This window comes from Mastigoproctus giganteus, chromosome 12 (genome assembly GCF_048544385.1).
Source record: "Mastigoproctus giganteus isolate SK-2022 chromosome 12, ASM4854438v1, whole genome shotgun sequence".
NCBI lineage: Eukaryota > Metazoa > Arthropoda > Arachnida > Uropygi > Thelyphonidae > Mastigoproctus > Mastigoproctus giganteus.
The window spans coordinates 50225100-50243151 of record NC_143586.1 but is presented as its reverse complement, the minus strand read 5'-3'; the positions used below and the strand labels follow the sequence as shown (position 1 = coordinate 50243151).

Here is an 18052-nt window from a genome sequence, read left to right as displayed (position 1 = left end):
AGGATATATTGGAGTCACTGGTTACAGAAGTAATTGCTCATGTCACCTTTTGATCCCCTTTGTGAATTGGGGATACAGTCGGACATCTCCAGTCTATAGGTACCTTCCCTGAAGCCAAGGCTGCTCCCATCATTATGACTAAGGGTTGGCTTACCTCCTTTGCTGCCCCCTTAATATAATTGGATGCAATGTATGAGGTGGTTATTGAATTATATAACGTTATTCAATAATGACTCTTTTCTTTAGCCTATCCATAGTTAATTAGAAAAACAAATTTTCTAATTTGTTTTTCTAATTAGATTAACAAACACGATTAGTTTTTGGTACAACTCTCCGTATATTATTTCTTGACATAATCAGTGCATTCCAACTTTTGGTAACAAGTGTCTGTTCTGTCTCAAAGTTTCAACTCCTGTAGTTTTTCCCCCCCGCGTTTAATGTTATCAATTATTTGATAATAAAATATACTGTAAAAACAGAAAACGATAAAGACAGTACAGGAATTGCATACGCTATCTTCTTGGCGTATACAATAAAGCTAATAAAGAAAAACTGAGTTTTTTTCTATTTCGTGCTGGATAAGCACCTTTTACAACTTCAAAGATAAGAGACAGATTGTTTTAGTTCAAGCTATTTATGTTCCTGAAAATAAAGTAGTATAACACATATTGAATGACATACTCACATTTCGTTTTATCAAGAGGGGTGTTGTTTTTTGTACGTTATAAAACAGAAGTACGCGATGATGTCAAAGTCCAGCGTGCAGATAGCAGCAAGATACACTATAGAGTAAACTCATCTTTCTTGTGCACTTCAGGCACGTGCCATCGATAACAACATTGATTTTTTAATGCGTTATCGTTATTGAAACCGTAGAACTATTGAGGGAGTAGCTGGGTTGCTGAGAGTTACAATTAACTGCGATCATGCTTCAAGTGCTATTTAAACCTGTACAACACTTTTTGCTGTGGGCTGATGAGAATACATTTACGGCTGCTCTGATTCTTGCTTTCCTAGTTTTGGTAGTTGGAAACCGGTTACTCAATCTTGGTCGTCTTAAATTTCCTCCAGGACCTACTGGACTTCCCATTGTTGGGTATTTACCCTTTCTTACATCAAAACCATATATCCAGTTAGAAGAATTGAGGAAAAAATATGGTAGCGTCTTCAGGTAGGCTAAGTATCATTTTACATAGTCTCTTGCTCAATGTATTCGTATCACTTCAATAAAACCTCTTTCTTTTCTCTTTCACCGATCCTCTACCATTCTTTGTCAAGGTCAAATGCAATTTTGTTGTACTTTGAAAATACACTTCACGGTTGAACATCTGGAGAGTGATCCCAATCACATACATCTTCTGTTCTTTGATCACATGCATTTGCTGTTCAACGTTGTGCTAGTCGATAGGAAAACTTTTTCATGGATAAAACACAAAGGATTTTGTATGGTTAATTGAAATTTTGTTTTGGATTAATTCCATTTAGCTAGAAATTGTAACACACACATGTGTATAGACGTAATGTAATTAAATTCAGTAAAGTTCATTTTAAAATGTTACCTAAAGATAAAGCGCTTTTAATTAAACTTTATTACAAGACAGGTGATAGTGTTATTACAGCCCTTTGCTTGTATCAAAGAGAAATGTTCGAGAAGAACCGAATTAAATATTGCTGGAGGTTTCGAAGAAAGCTACCTAACTCCTAGGCCTAGAAGTGGTCATCCGTCAGCATTACAAGAAGTGATTCAAAGAATTAATGAGACTCAACAAGCCCAATTCATTAGCACAGTGTATAAAGTCTTAAAGATAGGGATCTAACTGTTCGCTGTGAAACCAAATATCTCCATCGACTGGAAGCACAAGATTATCAATGTTGTCTGTGGATGGCTCAGAAGATTGCGCAGCATCCAGGAAATTTGACTCTCTTGGTGGTCAAATTTCAACTTAGTTGTTTATTGTTAAAAAAAAGAACTACAACATATACTAATTACATTTAAAAAAACATTTTTACATGCGATCTATACAGTTTTCGAGTTTTAAAAGTGGGAAAGGACCTATATTTCAATCTGTAAGTTAGGTTTACATTAGGAAAGCATTATGTTTCACCAGAAAACTTCCAAATAACAAGATAAAACTCGAGTAGGTGTTTTGTACGTGAATAAAAAGCTCGTGAATAATAATTACAATCTTATTATTAGTTAATTATGTTTTTGGAGTAACGCAAATTGCATTTCGTAATCTAGGCAGCATACGTAGAAGATGATGTACTGTGCTATGATACATGGCTTTATGTATGCAGATAAGTGCAGAGTTGCTGCTGCGAAGTCCAGTTTTTTTTCATCGATTGCAACACCTGTTATTTTTGTGTTTGTTACTTGTTTTGAACATGAAAGTAATAAAGGACCGTTCACAAATTATGACGCAAGAAGAGGATTCAAATAAAATGTTAACGATGAATAAGAAAGGGGTTAAATGAATAATATGGCTTGAATGGGAGCAGCTAGTTAAGCAACAAAGCAGAAAAAATTCAAATCTGTTGTTAAGAGGTGTTTATGGGGGTTAAAAAAATTGAAAAATTGAGTTATGTAATTTGCGAATTGTCTCTAAGTACTATTACGATTTAATAGCACAGCAATTTATCAATTTAAAGGATTAGTTGTATTTTGGAGACTGCACATAATTTGTTGTTATATACGAGGTGTAGCAACAAAGTTCCCGGGTTTTTCAGTAGGCTGACAAGCTGCAAGTAACAACCAGTTTCGATAGTAGCGTTAACGTTCCGTGTCACTATTTTGCAATGGAGCAACGAATGAATATCAAATTTTGCTTTATACTGGGAAAATCTGAAACACAAACGTATGAATTGTTTAAAAACTGTTTATGGTGTTAAACCTTAAGTTGTACCAGTGTGTTTCAATCGTTTGATTCTAAGATGGACTTGAGGGGGTTCGCGATTACTCATAAATTGGGCGTCCGTCAACCTCTCGAAAAGAGGACAAGTTGCAAAAGTTCGAGAAATTGAGGTAAGAGATCGTCTTTTTACCCTCAGAATGATGGCTGATGAGTTGGATATGAATAAACAGACGATCTGTCAAATTCTGCATGAAGATTTAAGCAAAAGGAAGGTCTGCGCAAATGAGCAGCGTCAACGAATATTATCATCACGATAAGACTTCATCCATTGTCAAAACAATCCTAATTTTCCTCGGCTGTATCGTCACTGGAGATGAGTGATGCGTGTTTCAGTACAACCCATAGACAAAGCGTCAGAGCATGCGGTGGGCTTCAAAATCTTCACAAAGGTCCAAAAAGTTTCGTTTACAGAAGCTCAGGATCAAGATGGTTGTGACCATGTTTTTCGAGAAACAGGGTGTGATTGACAAGGAATTTTTGTCAGAAGAGGAGAGAATCCCCTTCAGGTACATATAATAATCCTGCTCAAGTTGTTGACAAACTGAACAGGTATTTTGTATTTACATGCACACATGAGGAATTCTTTAGAGAAGTGGAAGTCAGACGTTTATCGAACTCTAATGGGGAGTTAAATGATTTTGTGCCAACTGAAAGGAAAGTGGAAGAGAAATTGTTGAAGCTGAACATAAAAAAAGGCACCTAGGGTGGATGAGATCTACCCAATCATATTAAGGAAGGCAGCAAATGAGGCAAGCAACCCCTTAAAGAAGTAATGCAGGGCCATCTGGACAGGAATGCAATTATACTGCAGTTACAGCATGGATTTGTTTTGGGGTGGTCTTGTCTGACCAATCTGAGTGGATACTATTACGCAGTAATAAAGGAACTGGATGTAAAACAATAATTTTTATATCATATACTTGAATTTCAGGTCTGCTTTTGATACTCTTGCACATAAAAGACTGCTCTATAAACTGGAGTAATATGGCATTAAGGGCAAGTTACTGCTAGGGAAAAAGGGATGGTTGAGTGGGAGAAGAGAAGACAGAATGGTTATCAGTGGGCACTGCCCTTTGTGGACTAATGTTATTAGTGGAATACCCCATGGTTTATTGCTGGGTTCATTGTTATTTTCAATATTTGTTAATCTTTATTGCAACACAGAGATAGTGATGCACATCGTAGTGAATTTGCAACTGTTCTTCAAGGCGTAGTGGCCAAGGGTTAACAATGTAATGTAAAGACAGAGTTGCCTGAATAAAACAAAAGAATAAAAGCTTAAAATAATAATGAATAAGTTAAATAAAGTATTAGAAAAATACAGAAATGAATTGAGTATACTAAACATTAAATGAGCGTATGGAACATTAGTTATAAAATACATAACATTAGAATATACTGTACATCGAATAGCATAATTATATACATTGAATTTAGCAAGAGAATACATTGATCGGGACTCAGGTTATAATAGTGGTGGCCTTGGCCACCCACTGCGGAGTATTTTTTTTCTATAATGTCGATCCTGACTAAACTTGTTGAAGTCGACATCTAGATCTTGGACACGTGATAACATCTGCTGAGGAAGGAACCGGTTCGACAGGTGAAGGCCTGTTTGAAGAGGGTATAGTTGTGGATTTACTCGCAGGTGCGCCACTCGGGTCTTCCATACACAGTTATCCTAAAAGGAGGGAGAGGAGATGAGACCAGTCATGAGTTTGACCGTAACAACGAGTCTCCTTTCATCATGTGAATGGAACAAAGGGGTGCTCTTACGAAGAAAGGCTTAAGTTTTGCAAATTACAGTGTCTGGAGACTAGGCACCAGCGAGGTGATCTGCTAGAGGTGTATAAAGCCTTGAATGGTTTGAGCATGCTCAGTGCTGATGGGATTCTTCCTCTAGCTCAGAATCATTACCTGAGAGGGCATAAATTCAAATTGAGGAAAGACAGATGTAGGATAGACGTGCGGAAATTTGCCTTTAGTCAGCGGGTGGTTGGTTGGTGGAACAGACTTCCATCCCTTGTAGTGGAGGTTGATAGCCTAAATAAGTTTAAGGCTCAGCTGGACAGGTATTTTGAACGAACAGAGGGGTGAAGTGGAAGTGGGTTTTTTTTTTTTTTTTTGGCTGATGCTTGATGCTGCATAAGTTTGCTTTCTTGCATCAAATGCCTCTACTAATGCTAATGCTAATCAATGAGCCACGTGAACCTTGAAATGTCGAGTGTGTTGGCATAGCGGTGGTTTGAAGCTGGGGAGGTAGACTGAGCTTGCGGCAAGCCCATTTGAAGAGCCAATATTTCGAAGAGAACACTGGTTTGGTGGTAGAGGGAGACAGTGGCATATCCGGGTATCATCGTAAGGGGGGGGCATGTCGATCAGGCTTTTGAGTTTTTTTTTTTTGTTTTGTTTTTTTTTTTGCGAACGTCTCCTGTGTTCTGACCTGTTTTAACAAATTTTTGGTTAAGGGAGGGGATATGCCCCATCTGCCCACCCCTGAATACGCCCCTGGAGGGAGATGCGGATGCCCAGATCTCTGCAGCATAGAGAAATGGGGGATAAACAATTGTTGAAATGTATCTGACAATGGTGGATTTGTCTGTTACGTGTTGCAGATGCTGCGTGCATAACCATCTTAGTCTATCTTAGTCTTTTGTGAGAAGCATGTCTACGCGTTGGCTGAACAGAAGCTTTGGGTTGAATCTGATCTCTAGGTCAATGTGATTTTGAACAATCGGGATGGAAGCTCCACTGAGGGCTGGATAGATTTTTGTTGGGTTTTATTGTAGCGAGACTGATGAAGATTGATAATGATAGATAATTATAATGAAGAATGATAGATAATTATAATGAAGACTGATAATGATACTGATGAAGTTATATCACGCTGAATGTCTAAGTCTTCAGAAGGTTGGCAGGGCAGTTAATGACGATAATCAAAGTAAGCTACTGCAACAAAATCTATTAGTCAATGTTATGTTCTATATACTGTATAGGTGATTCAAAGACTATTGAGGCGCATTTCTTTTGAGGCAACAATTTTGAGAGAAAAGCAGCCGATTGTTGTTGCGCCGCAGTGACCCTCCCATTCTGCATTTGACCTACAGTCAAGGCTGTAGTGGAGGGTGCGCAGGTATACGCTGTATCTTTTTTAAGTCTGGATTTTTTTAGTTGAACAGCATATACCCTCTTGTTTTTGAAAGACTTGAATAACAAATATTTACTGAAAATTAAAAAAATAAAGTTATTCGAATTTGATTCTTAGGCAATACTTATAGTTTTATTATAAGTAAGGAAATGTGCAGTGTATATGTATACACTGGTGCTCAAAGAAAGTGCATCACCTAGGCCTTTTACAATTATAATCCTTTTTCGCGATGGTATGTTACATTAATGACTAGCATCACAAGTAGAAATATAAACAAAAGATATTTATTAACAGTTAAGCCAAAGCTAAGTAATATTTGACAGGTTCTCTCAAAATATTCCAAAATGAGCATTTGCAACCTTCATACAACAGTTTTGGTAAACACGACAATTATGGCTGAAATGTTATCAGAAGCCGTCAATTTGCTTCAGTTTATCCTTTTAAATGGAAAATAAAATGAAAAGTTCACCAGGTACAAACTAATATTTAGTTGAACCGCTTCAGGCCCTGATGACAGCAGCACACCGTCGAGGCATTGACAAGATCAATTTCTGAAGATAATCAACTGATAGTTCGTGGTTCAAAACACGAATTATGGCTTCCTGAAGTTCACGAAGGGTCTTTGGTTTCTTTCTGACAACTGCAGATTCCACACGATGCCAACGGTTCTCTATAGGATTCAGGTCCAGGCTATTTCCTGGCCAGCTAACAGTTGTAATGGACTGTTCTTCCAACCAGTTTTTCACCTGTAACAAATGTAAACACATTATTGTCGAACCTCTAATGCAGAAATGAAGCTAAAGTAACTACAGAAGTGCCTACTTACACTTTTTTCCCAATGACAAGGAGCAGAGTCGTCCTGAAAGATGCAGTTACTTGGCAGGTTGAAATGGTCTCTAATGGTTGGCAGCAATTTGCCTTCCAATATAGCCAGGTATCCATTGGCATTTACGTAACCTTTTATAAACTGCAGGTGATACGAAATGCACCCCCATATCATTTGGCTGGTAGGGAATTTCACTGTAGACACCATACAGTCTGGATGGTATTCTTCACCACGTCTACGGTGAATCGTTTGTCTCCCATCAGAGTCATGCAGGTTGAATTTCTTCTCATTCGAGAAAATAACTGACTTCCACTGCTCGGGGGTCCATTTGACATGCTCCTTACACCAAATTAATTGGGCCTTTTTTGCGAGGAGGTGCTTCTTAAGACGACGGGCTACAAGTCCATTTTTGAAGAGACGTCTTCTGACTGTTACTGCACTTGCTACCACTCCTATGTTCTCCCCATTCTCTTTTCAGCTCAGACGAAGGCGCATTACGGTTTTTAAGGAATAAGTGCTTCAAAACGCGGCTCTGTTTTGGCGTAGAGCCTCGTTTGTATCCGGCTCCTTTTTTCCTATCAGCTGAACCAGTGTTCTTGAGTTTCGAAAGAAATCTACTCACTGTCGACTGATTCCAAGACACTCTATAAGCAATATGACGGAAAGGACATCCTTCCTGACGTAAAGCAACAATAGCACTCTTTCTTCGTGGCGTCAACTGCGCGTAACTCGCCATCCTGACACAAGCAAGGAATGACTGCAACTCTTGCAGAGCGTGCTTGTATAGCTGAAAGTAACAGCTTATGCAATATTACGTCATCACCTACGCGTGTCAATCTTATCTGATGCAATCTGTAAGAAATATTGCCATATACTTACGTTATTCGGACGACAATTACAATTTGAAGGTGTGATGTACTTTCTTTAAACACCAGCGCGCGCGCAGGCACGCACGCACGCACACACACACACACACACACACACACACACACACACACACACACACACGGGTATACGCCGTATACCCTCTGAATTCGATTAATAAGCCTTTTAAATTAAATTAATAAGCCTTTTAAATTAGATTAATAAGCTTTTAAATTAAAAACCCCTCACTATGGCTCCTAAAGTTAATAAACCTCGTACAGGGAAGAAAAGAAGTACAACGTTAAAGCTTAGTGGCAAACTTGATATAATTCAAACTATTATATTAGGGTCACCCGGAAAGTTAATTCATATACCCATACTTATTGTGTCTGTAAATTGCGTTTGTTCTTCTCTGGTTGATTTGCCTGTTTTTCTGGAAGAAAACCCCTTTTTCTGGGGGGGGGGGGAACCTTGATATTTAGGCCTGAGATCGACTAACTCAGCCACGGAGTGAAAAAAGCCCATAAAAGTTCCTCACGTCATCGACGGGATTCGAACCCGGGCCTTTTTCACCCGGTGTGTGGAGGTTAGGGACGATACTACTGTGCTACTGTGCAGACCGAACTTGATACAATAAAGCAAATAGAACGGGGCGTAAGCAGGAGTGTATTAGCGGCAGAATATAACATTGGGTCATCAACATGTTTTTTGTGTGCAGTTAATAAAATTGCATTCTTAATCCCTCTATTTCCTACATTTAGCTTCATTATTTCTGCATTAAATATATTAAAAAGAAAACTTCCTAGATAACGGAAAAATCGAAATAACGGCGCCTTGAATCCCCGAAGGTGCCGTTATTCTGAAAGTCTACTATATGAACCAGCCAATTTTTATGTGTGGAAGCCAATAGCACTAATATCTGCTATTGGCTTCCACTCTTCTCTCTGAGGTGCATAGTATCACATTTTTATATATATAGTTCTCCATAATTTCTTATGTATATGTTCATATATACGTATATTATTTGTTGACTTATTTATTTTCCAGCTTGTACATAGGAAGCAGTTATGTCGTTGTTCTTGGAAAGCTAGACGTGATAAAGGAGGCTTTCAATAAAGATTCATTTTTTGGGAGACCCCCCGGTTCGCCTTTAATAGATGAAAAAGTGGAGAGTAAGTAGACCTATACTATGATAAAATTCATTAGCAAATTTTAATTTTGTATCAGGTTATAATAATCATAATTTACGCTACAGCACTGGAGCCACTGGCACCGGGATCCAAAATATCACAAGTCGATCACAATGCATTTAATATGTTTAGTAAAATATATATTTAAAGTAATAATTTGATACAATTTTTAAAAAATATATAACGCTTTTCTTAACTTTTGCTGTTAATCTTTAGGGGATGCAGTGGCCTCTCCAGGGACGGTTACAGCTCTTGGGCTTGTGCTCTTTAGAAACGACTACAATTGTCCATAGATAAGATACATCCATTTAACTCTCGACACAAGTTTACTGATAGGGCTAACTGCCGTTTGATGATCAAACAGAAAGTTCTTTCCCAATCTGGTCACAGTAGTCCCTCGAGTTTCAAATGGATAACGGATTCGTTTAATGAGTGATGTTATCTAATTAAAAACGATATTAGTTACTTTTTTGGCTTGGCTACGTGGATATGCGATGTATAAATAATAATAACAGCTTTATATCTGTTTTATTTATTTTTTTTTTAATATTGACATCCTTTCTGGTTTAACTCCTTCCAAATTTAATTATAGTTTTCTCTAAAAAGAGGGGGAAAATCTTGCTACACAATCATAGCTTGTGTGAAAAATGATAGAACGTAGAAGGACTTAGATTGGCAGTACTTGAGTAAACAAAGTGAACTCTTAATTAATTTAATATTAGTTTTTTAGTGTGTAGTATAAATATATCAAACTCATTTCACCAGGAATGGGCGCCATCACTGGTCTGCCGTGGAAAGAACAAAGAAGGTTTTCCTTGCATATGTTACGTGATCTTGGTCTCGGAAAGTCTAAAATTGAAGAACACATTATGGTAACTACGTTTTATTGTTTGCTATTATACTATTTAATTTTTATATTTCAATGTTCATCATATTTAAAATAGAATTAATATAGTTTTTGAACGGTATAGCAGAACATGACTGAACTATGAGCTGAAAGATTTCTAAATGCCTTTGAAATGTTATTGAGTTTAACTAAAAATAGCGCAGCAGTTAATACATTGGTTTGAAATAAAATAAGCCCCTTTCTCGTTTACGTATATATAGCATTACACTGAAATAAATATGAAATTATTCGATATGAAAGTGCTTCAAAGTGTGTAGAATTTCTTCTAAACCAAAGCCTAACCCAGAAATTAGCTTGCAATAACATTTTGGTTGCGCTTAGAGCCGAAGAACCTATCAAGTCATAGCCAATTTGTAACAGCTACAGAGTTCGGGAATCATAATCAACTTGTTTCTAAATAATGAAATTTGAATATAACAATTATTTTTAGAATAAATATGATTAGATTGTTTCATCGACCTTACTAGTTCTGTGGTTATTTTAGATAAATAAATATAGGTAGATAGATAGAATTTTGCATAATTAATTAATTTGAATTACTTCTTTTTTATTATTCTGTTTATTTATTTATTTTGTAATTTAAATGGCTATTTCTGTTTTCTTCTACTAGGATGAGATAACCGAACTTTTGGAACATATCAAAGACTTGGAAGGCGAAGCAAACAATCTGCGTTCTCTTCTTGCTCCTAGTATGTCTAATAACATTGCCTCTCTACTGTTTGGCAAAAGGTTGCGTTACAATGATCCAAAAAGAATTATGTTAAATGACATTCTTGCAAAAGTCGCAAAGGGGATTGGCCAGGTGTCCTTCGTGACCTTTTTTCCCCTGATCAGGAAATTTCTTATTGCCATGAAATGGAGAAAATTTCAAGAGCTGGATGAAAGTATTCAGAAAATGAGAAATTTTGTAGGGTGAGTTTTCAATCTTGTGCTTTAATTTATATATATTTTTAAAGATTTGCACTTCTTGATTTTACAAGTTTTTTTACTAAAACAGAACTACAGAATCGCGATATTTTCAAATTAGTGAAAAATATCGAAATATCTAAGCGAATATTAACCATGTAATTGGTCAAGTATTTATCTCTTTTTTTTTTGTTTTTAGGGAAGAAATTGAGGAGCATAAGAAAACGCTGGATGCCAATAATATCAGAGATTATATTGATGGTTACATCCTAGAAATAGAAAGCAAAAAGTCAGATCCGAAAACAACGTTCACAGGTAAATAAAGACACAAAGGTAATGGGGAGGTACATTTCTTTTTCGTACAAAAATTATACAAAAGGCATTAATGGGTATTATTTAATTTCAAATTCTTTTTTGTAGTTGAAGTCCTGAAAAATGTAGCTGGGGGATTTTTTGGCGCTGGAAGCGAAACTGTGAAAACAACTATTGAATGGCTTCTATTGGTGGCAGCTGCTTTGCCTGAGGTTCAAAAACGTGTGCGTGTCGAAATAGATGATGTGATTGGGCAAGAAAGAATGCCGTGTTGGACTGATCATTCTCAAATGCCATACACACAAGCAGTGATCATGGAAGTCATGAGGTGGATTACCATTGTGCCCATTAATGTTTTGCATTAGTAAGTGTGCTTTTCAAAGTTATTGTCAAAGATTTCCCAAATTCCTAGAGAAACTTTGGAGACCCTGATGGGCGAATTTGTACTCTTGCTATGTATTATGTCTACATTATATAATTCAAATATGGGGTTATTTATTTATTTTATTTTTTCAATTTAGATGGAGCTAAAAAATACTGATCTTGTACATAACCTAATTTAGTTTGTATTATAAAAAATATTTGGAATTAATTTTTGTTGTTTCTATTGTTATACATGGTATTGTGTAAGTTGCCTGTATTGTGGAATACTAATATCCAAGGCAATGCTATTTATTTTAATATTATTCTTTTGTTGTGTTGCAGCACCCTGAGCCACACAACAATCAAGGAATACTTTATCCCTAAAGGTACGGTCGTTTTAGCAAATATTTGGTCTGTCCATCATGACCCAGACTACTGGCTTCTTCCAGAAATGTTCCGTCCAGAAAGATTCCTGACAGAAGATGGCAAAGATATCATTAAAACAGAGCATTTTATTCCTTTTGGTACTGGTAAGAAACTGATAAAAGTCTCCTATGCATTGAACTCATCTCTAATCACTTATTTCGTTTAAATTGATAATTTATATTTCTCGGTCAAAATATTAGAAATCCAATTGCCCCAAACAAGAGGCGAAACCACTGTACAATTAAGGAGGATGCAAATACTCTTCCTCTGTGAACACACAGATAATAACAACAACAGTAATGGAACCGAAACTGATAGCTATAACATATCTTCTAGTTGCTTCAATGATAAAAGTAGAGAATTGTGCTTTGTCTTTCGTTTAGATATCAGAAATCACACGCGAAACTCAATCAGCACGAATGTTCCTCCACACAGTTATTCCATTGCCCGTGTGGTAAGAATGATACACGATGAATCTACCACCTAGAATAGCTTCAGGGGAGAAACAACCGTGCAACTCTTGCAATACAACTGAACTCAGTCACATTATAAAACAAAAACCATAAAAGTTCCTTACGTCATCAACGGGATTCACTCTGGGCCTTTTCCACCCGGTATTGGAAGGACAGGGTGGATGCCCTCGAAGGAAATAAATTGAGGGGCCCATCAAGCTCTCAGCTGCCCACATCAACGCCAGAGCTTGCACTTGGTCATCACGCAACACAGCGGCAACCCCCAAGGCAGAATGCGCTGGTCCCACAGGAACTATTAGTTGTTGGTGACTCCATTGTCAGGGAAACGGGGAACATGCTATGTAAAAAGGATAGGTGGAACAGGACCAGGGTATGTCTGCCAGGGGCAAAGGTTGATGACGTTGTAGAGCGGATATCATCTTTCAAGGGCACAAAAGGTGATATAGTTGTACACGTTGGCACTAATGATATTAAGAGTAGGAGACCGGCAGAATTACTCAACAAGTACAGGTCACTGTTGAAAAAAAGCCGAGAATTAGGGTTGAATTTAAAAGTGTCTGCAATTCTGCCCAGACACGATAGGAGGGAGTATATGATGAGAGCCTTGTCGATCAATTCGGCCCTGGAAAGATTGTGCAAGGCTCAAGGGGTAGAATTTTTTTCAGCCTGGACTGTACTTGTTAACAGGAGAGATTGCTTCTACAGGGATGGGATACACTTAAATAGAAAGGGTGCAAGAATATTTGCTGATGCTATCGAGGCAGTGTTAGGTGGGTCGGAAAACTGCTAGCTTGGGGGGATACAAAGACTAATAGTTTAACAGTAACCGCAGGCAGAGGTGAAGGTGATTCTTGCACAACTTCTATTAGAATAAGAAGCGACCTGGAGCGAGGGGTGTTGGGGGTTTCAGGGACGGATGGCAGTCATCCTGGAATAGTTGGGTATATGGGATGTGTTAGGGTAACAAGGAATAGGCATAGGAGCATGTATGCTTGCATGTATACCAATGCTAGAAGTATAGTAAATAAATTTGATGAATTTGAAGTGTTGGTCAAGACATCAAAGGCGGATATTGTTGGGATAGCAGAGACGTGGTGTCACAAAGATATAAGGAATGCAGAACTGGAATTTGGGGAGTACAATGTGTACAGAAAGGATAGACAGGACAGAAAGGGAGGAGGTGTTATGCTGTTAATTAAGAAAAACATAAAATCAAAAGAAGTGCATCCAGTTGATATAGATGGACAGTGCACTGTTGAGTCAGTTTGGTGTGACATAAGCACTGAAAAAGCAAAAATAAGAGTAGGTTGATTTTGATTTTTTTTTTTTTTTTGATTTGGTAGTTGTTGGCGCATCAGCTTCTGTGGCCATATTGCACCTCACAAGGTTTTTGCAGTACTTTGATCCAAGCCCGAGGCGGGAATCGAACCCACGACCTTTGGGTTGCCGGATAGGTACTTTACCCACTCGGCTAGCCCGGTCGGCCATAAGAGTAGGAGTGTGTTATAGGCCTAATGACTCGAATGAGTACAATGAACAATTGTACAGAGAAATAGAGTGGGCCAGTAAATCAGAATGTCTTATAATGGGGGATTTTAACTTCCCAGATATTGACTGGAACTTGTGGGTTGGTCACTCACACACTAGTCAGACTTTTGTGGATTTATTGGATGATTGTTTTCTGCAGCAGCATGTTCGAGAGGCAACCAGAGAAAGTAATACTCTTGATCTGGTTATCAGCAGTGATCATTCGTGTATTAAGAATTTGCAGATAAAGGAACCACTAGGTGGCAGTGATCACAGTGTGCTGAAGTGGGATTTACTCAAAGAGGTAACTACCGTCAGGGGTAAAGGAAAGGGTTTTTGCTTCCGTAAAGGGGAGTACAGTGGTCTCAGACAGTTTTTAAATTCTGTACAGTGGGATCGACTGACGATGTTCCAAACAGTAAATTCTAAGTGGGAAGCATTCAAGGAATTAATCGTGGAAGCTACTAGACTTTTCATACCGATGAAGAAATATTGTTCAAGGTTTAGGCCTAAATGGTTATCAAATGAACTAATGAGACTCGTGACAGAGAAGAAAAATGCATGGGATGCATATAAATTATCAGGCGACGCAGAAGCCTGTAGCAGATATAAGCTAGTCTGTAATCAGGTCACAAAGGAGGTTCGGCAGGCAAAGGCGGATTACGAGAAATCTTTGGCAAAAGATGCTAAGAAAAACAGCAAGGATTTCTTTACTTATATAAACTCTAAAAGGAAGGGGCTGAATATGATTGGTCCACTTGACATCGATGGTTCGACTGTTGATGATCCTGCTCAGATAGCAAACAAACTGAATGAGTATTTTGCATCTACATTCACACGTGAGGAATCATTACAGTTTGAAAATGGAAGAAGGTTATCAAATTGTAGCAGTGTGCTTAATGATTTTGTAATAACTGAGAGCAAAGTGGAGGAGAAATTGTTGAAGTTAAACATAAGAAAGGCACCTGGGGCGGATGGGATCTATCCAGTTATATTAAAGGAGGCGGCAAAGCAACTAAGCAAACCCTTAGCCATAATTATGAGAGCATCCTTGGACTCAGGAGAGGTTCCCACGGACTGGAGATGTGCAAATGTATCCCCAATTCACAAAGGAGGTTCGAAGGGTGACACGAATAATTACAGACCAGTTAGTTTAACTTCTGTTCCGGGTAAAATAATGGAGTCACTGGTTAAAGATGCATTGCAGGATCATCTAGACAAGACTGCAGCAATAATTCAGACACAGCATGGGTTTGTTAAGGGAAAGTCTTGTCTGACAAATTTGATTGGTTATTATGATGTGGTCACAAAGGAACTGGATGCAAAAAATAATTTTGATATCATATACTTGGATTTCAGGAAAGCTTTTGACACTGTTGCGCATGGAAGACTATTGTACAAATTGGAGCAGAATGGTATTAAGGGTAAGTTGCTACAATGGATAAAAGGATGGTTAAGTGGGAGAAGACAGAGGGTGGTAATCAATGGGTGCTGCTCTTCGTGGACTAATGTTATTAGTGGAGTCCCACAGGTTTCGGTGTTGGGGCCACTGTTGTTTTGTATATTTATCAATGATATTGATGAAGGTATATCAGGCTTAATGTCGAAGTTTGCAGATGACACGAAGGTTGGCAGGGTTGTTAATGACAGTAATGGCAGTGTGCTACTGCAACAGGATCTAGATAATTTGGGCAGATGGGCTAAGAAGTGGCAACTGAAGTTTAACCTTGACAAATGCAAAGTACTGCATATGGGTAGAAGTAACCCCAGAGAAACGTACCAACTGTGTGGTACTACACTTAAGGTGGTAGAAAATGAAAAAGACCTGGGAGTAATTGTGCAGTCAGATATGAAGTTTTCTGAGCAATGTAGACAGGCTGCTAGGGCAGGTCATGGGGTTTTGTCAATGATATATAGGAATTTTGCTAGCAGGGAAAAGGAGGTGATTGTCCCTCTGTATAAGGCAATGGTCAGGCCACGTCTTGAGTACTGCGTACAGGTCTGGAGGCCTCATTTTAGGAAGGATGTAGATTTGCTTGAGCGTGTACAGAGAAGAGCAACACGATTGGTGAGGGGAATGAAGGGATCCTCTTACCAAGAGAGGCTTAAGTTCTGCAAATTGCAGTGGCTGGAGACTAGGCACCTGCGCGGTGATCTGATTGAGGTCTATAAGGCCTTGAATGGGTTGAGCACGCTGAATTCTGATGGGATCCTCCCACTTGTTCAGAATACGAACCTACGGGGACATAAGTTCAAATTAAGAAAGGATAGATGTAGAATAGATGTGCGGAAATTTGCCTTTAGCCAGCGGGTGGTTAATTGCTGGAACAAACTTCCATCTGTCGTTGTGGAAGTTGATAGGTTAAATAAATTTAAGGAGGAACTGGACAGGCAATTGGAGGGTATGGTGTGATTTTTTTTTTTTTTTTGGCTGATGCTGCATAAGCTCCTACACTGCTTTCTTGCATCAAGTGCCACTACTACTACTACTACTACTACTACTACTACGGTGGTTATAATCACAGTCATATATATTGCACCAAATTGTGTGATTTAAACTGAAATAAAATTGTAATAATTGTAATTTATTGAAATCAATCATTTTAATTTGCTTTTTTTTATGTTTATTTTTCACAGGCAAAAGATCATGTCCTGGAGAACGACTTGCCGCGGTTGAAGTTTTCCTTTATTTTACTTCCATTCTACAGAAATTCAAATTGGCATTACCACCTGACGCTAAACCAGTGTTTGATGGAGAACTTGGAATTTCGCTTCAGCCAAAGTCATACGAAATTTGTGCAATTCCCAGAACGTGATGCTGTATATATTTGTTTGATTTTGAAAACGTAACTAGGAGAAAATGAATAAAGTGAGCTGATTCACGTGATTTTATTCAAACAAATCAATATTCACCGCTTACTGTATAGGTGTATAAATTTCCATTCTGGCATGTTTATCATAACTGCCACATTTTTCTAATGTTTATGCCATATTCCCAAATATGATCAGTTAATAAATTACACAGGATACATTAAAGAATATTTGCACTCCAAGACAACACGAGGGAGGGCTTACAAAGATGAAAAACATCAGCTTAAAATTGTTATATACAGTGGAACAACTAAGGGGACGTCGTTTACAGACTGTTCTTATGACGAAAGATTTTAGTTCAAGTATGTCTTTTGTTTTTGCTTTTTTCCTTCACTTCACACGACTTAGTATTTCATTTTCCTTAAATTTTCCATCTTCATTTTTGTAGATTTTTAAGCATCCCCTGGAAGTGATACGTTCTAATTTGTATCAAAAACGATGGCGGGGCACCTGACAGGTGCCTATTTTTTTTTGTTACTTTTTTTTTCTGTTTGAATTCTGCTTGAAGAATGCCAATTTTTTTTTAATGGACTGCAATGCTTACTGTACATAACATTTTAAGTTTAAAAATATTAAAAAAAATTAAATCAAGCTATATTTACATCTTTTATTTTCGAAAAACAAAAATAATAAAAAAATGACTAAAAAACAGATTAGACATAAAATAGAAGCATCGGTCTCTTAGTCGCTTCTATTTATTTTTCAATTTAAAAGACCGTTAAGTGCACGAAAATTTTAAACATATGCATGCCCGTATATTTCTGCTTATTATGTATATAAATATTATTAAATAATTTCTTAAAAATTTTTATGTATACTCAATACTCTTAGTTACTTCTATTTTCAAACGTACTTCAAAATTTATTTCAAATTGAGCTGAATTATTTGTTTAGATTGCACTGTACACTATTTTGATGAACACGATGTATTTGTGGGCAATGTAATTCCAAAATATGCTTTCATAATCAAAGCAGTGATGTTTAAAACATGTAATAAATGTCTTAAGTATTGAATACGAATAAATTATAATTTAACTTTGGTCCTTTACTCAACAAAGGAACATCTGTCATTTGCCCCTCCTCTGGGGTGCTATCAATTTAAAGATCTCTTGCAAAAAGAGCTCTTTAAATCGAGGACTACTTTCATAACATTTTAGCGCTGTACCCAAGAAATCTTATATAAAGAAAACAAGAACTCCGAGATGTTAAGGTTGAGTTTAGAACCAGTACTGAACAAGGAATTCGTCCTTATTCAGTGCCTGTTTCAATCATCGTATTAAAACCCACCTAAATTAATTAGATTTTTCCAGAGACACCCTGGAAATAAG

The 18052-nt window shown here is 37.5% G+C and overlaps 1 protein-coding gene across 1 annotated transcript; it reads left to right on the top strand.

The window, feature by feature from the left end:
• The first annotated feature begins 926 nt into the window (after positions 1-926).
• Positions 927-16670, top strand: LOC150077038 (cytochrome P450 2C23-like). Its single transcript, XM_090385764.1, has 8 exons — positions 927-1171; positions 8798-8922; positions 9706-9812; positions 10458-10759; positions 10953-11068; positions 11174-11429; positions 11771-11958; positions 16492-16670. Exons 1-8 carry the CDS (start codon positions 927-929, stop codon positions 16668-16670), a joined length of 1518 nt encoding a protein of 505 aa, XP_090241890.1.
• The last annotated feature ends 1382 nt before the right edge of the window (positions 16671-18052 follow it).

What these genes read in the sequence shown, in the direction of transcription:
- LOC150077038 (XM_090385764.1), top strand. Translation starts at nt 927, where the DNA reads ATGCTTCAAGTGCTATTTAAACCTGTACAACACTTTTTGCTGTGGGCT. An exon ending in AAATTGAAGAACACATTATG is followed by an intron (nt 9,813 to 10,457) that starts GTAACTACGTTT and finishes TTCTTCTACTAG; the next exon opens with GATGAGATAACCGAACTTTT. An exon ending in CCCATTAATGTTTTGCATTA is followed by an intron (nt 11,430 to 11,770) that starts GTAAGTGTGCTT and finishes GTTGTGTTGCAG; the next exon opens with CACCCTGAGCCACACAACAA.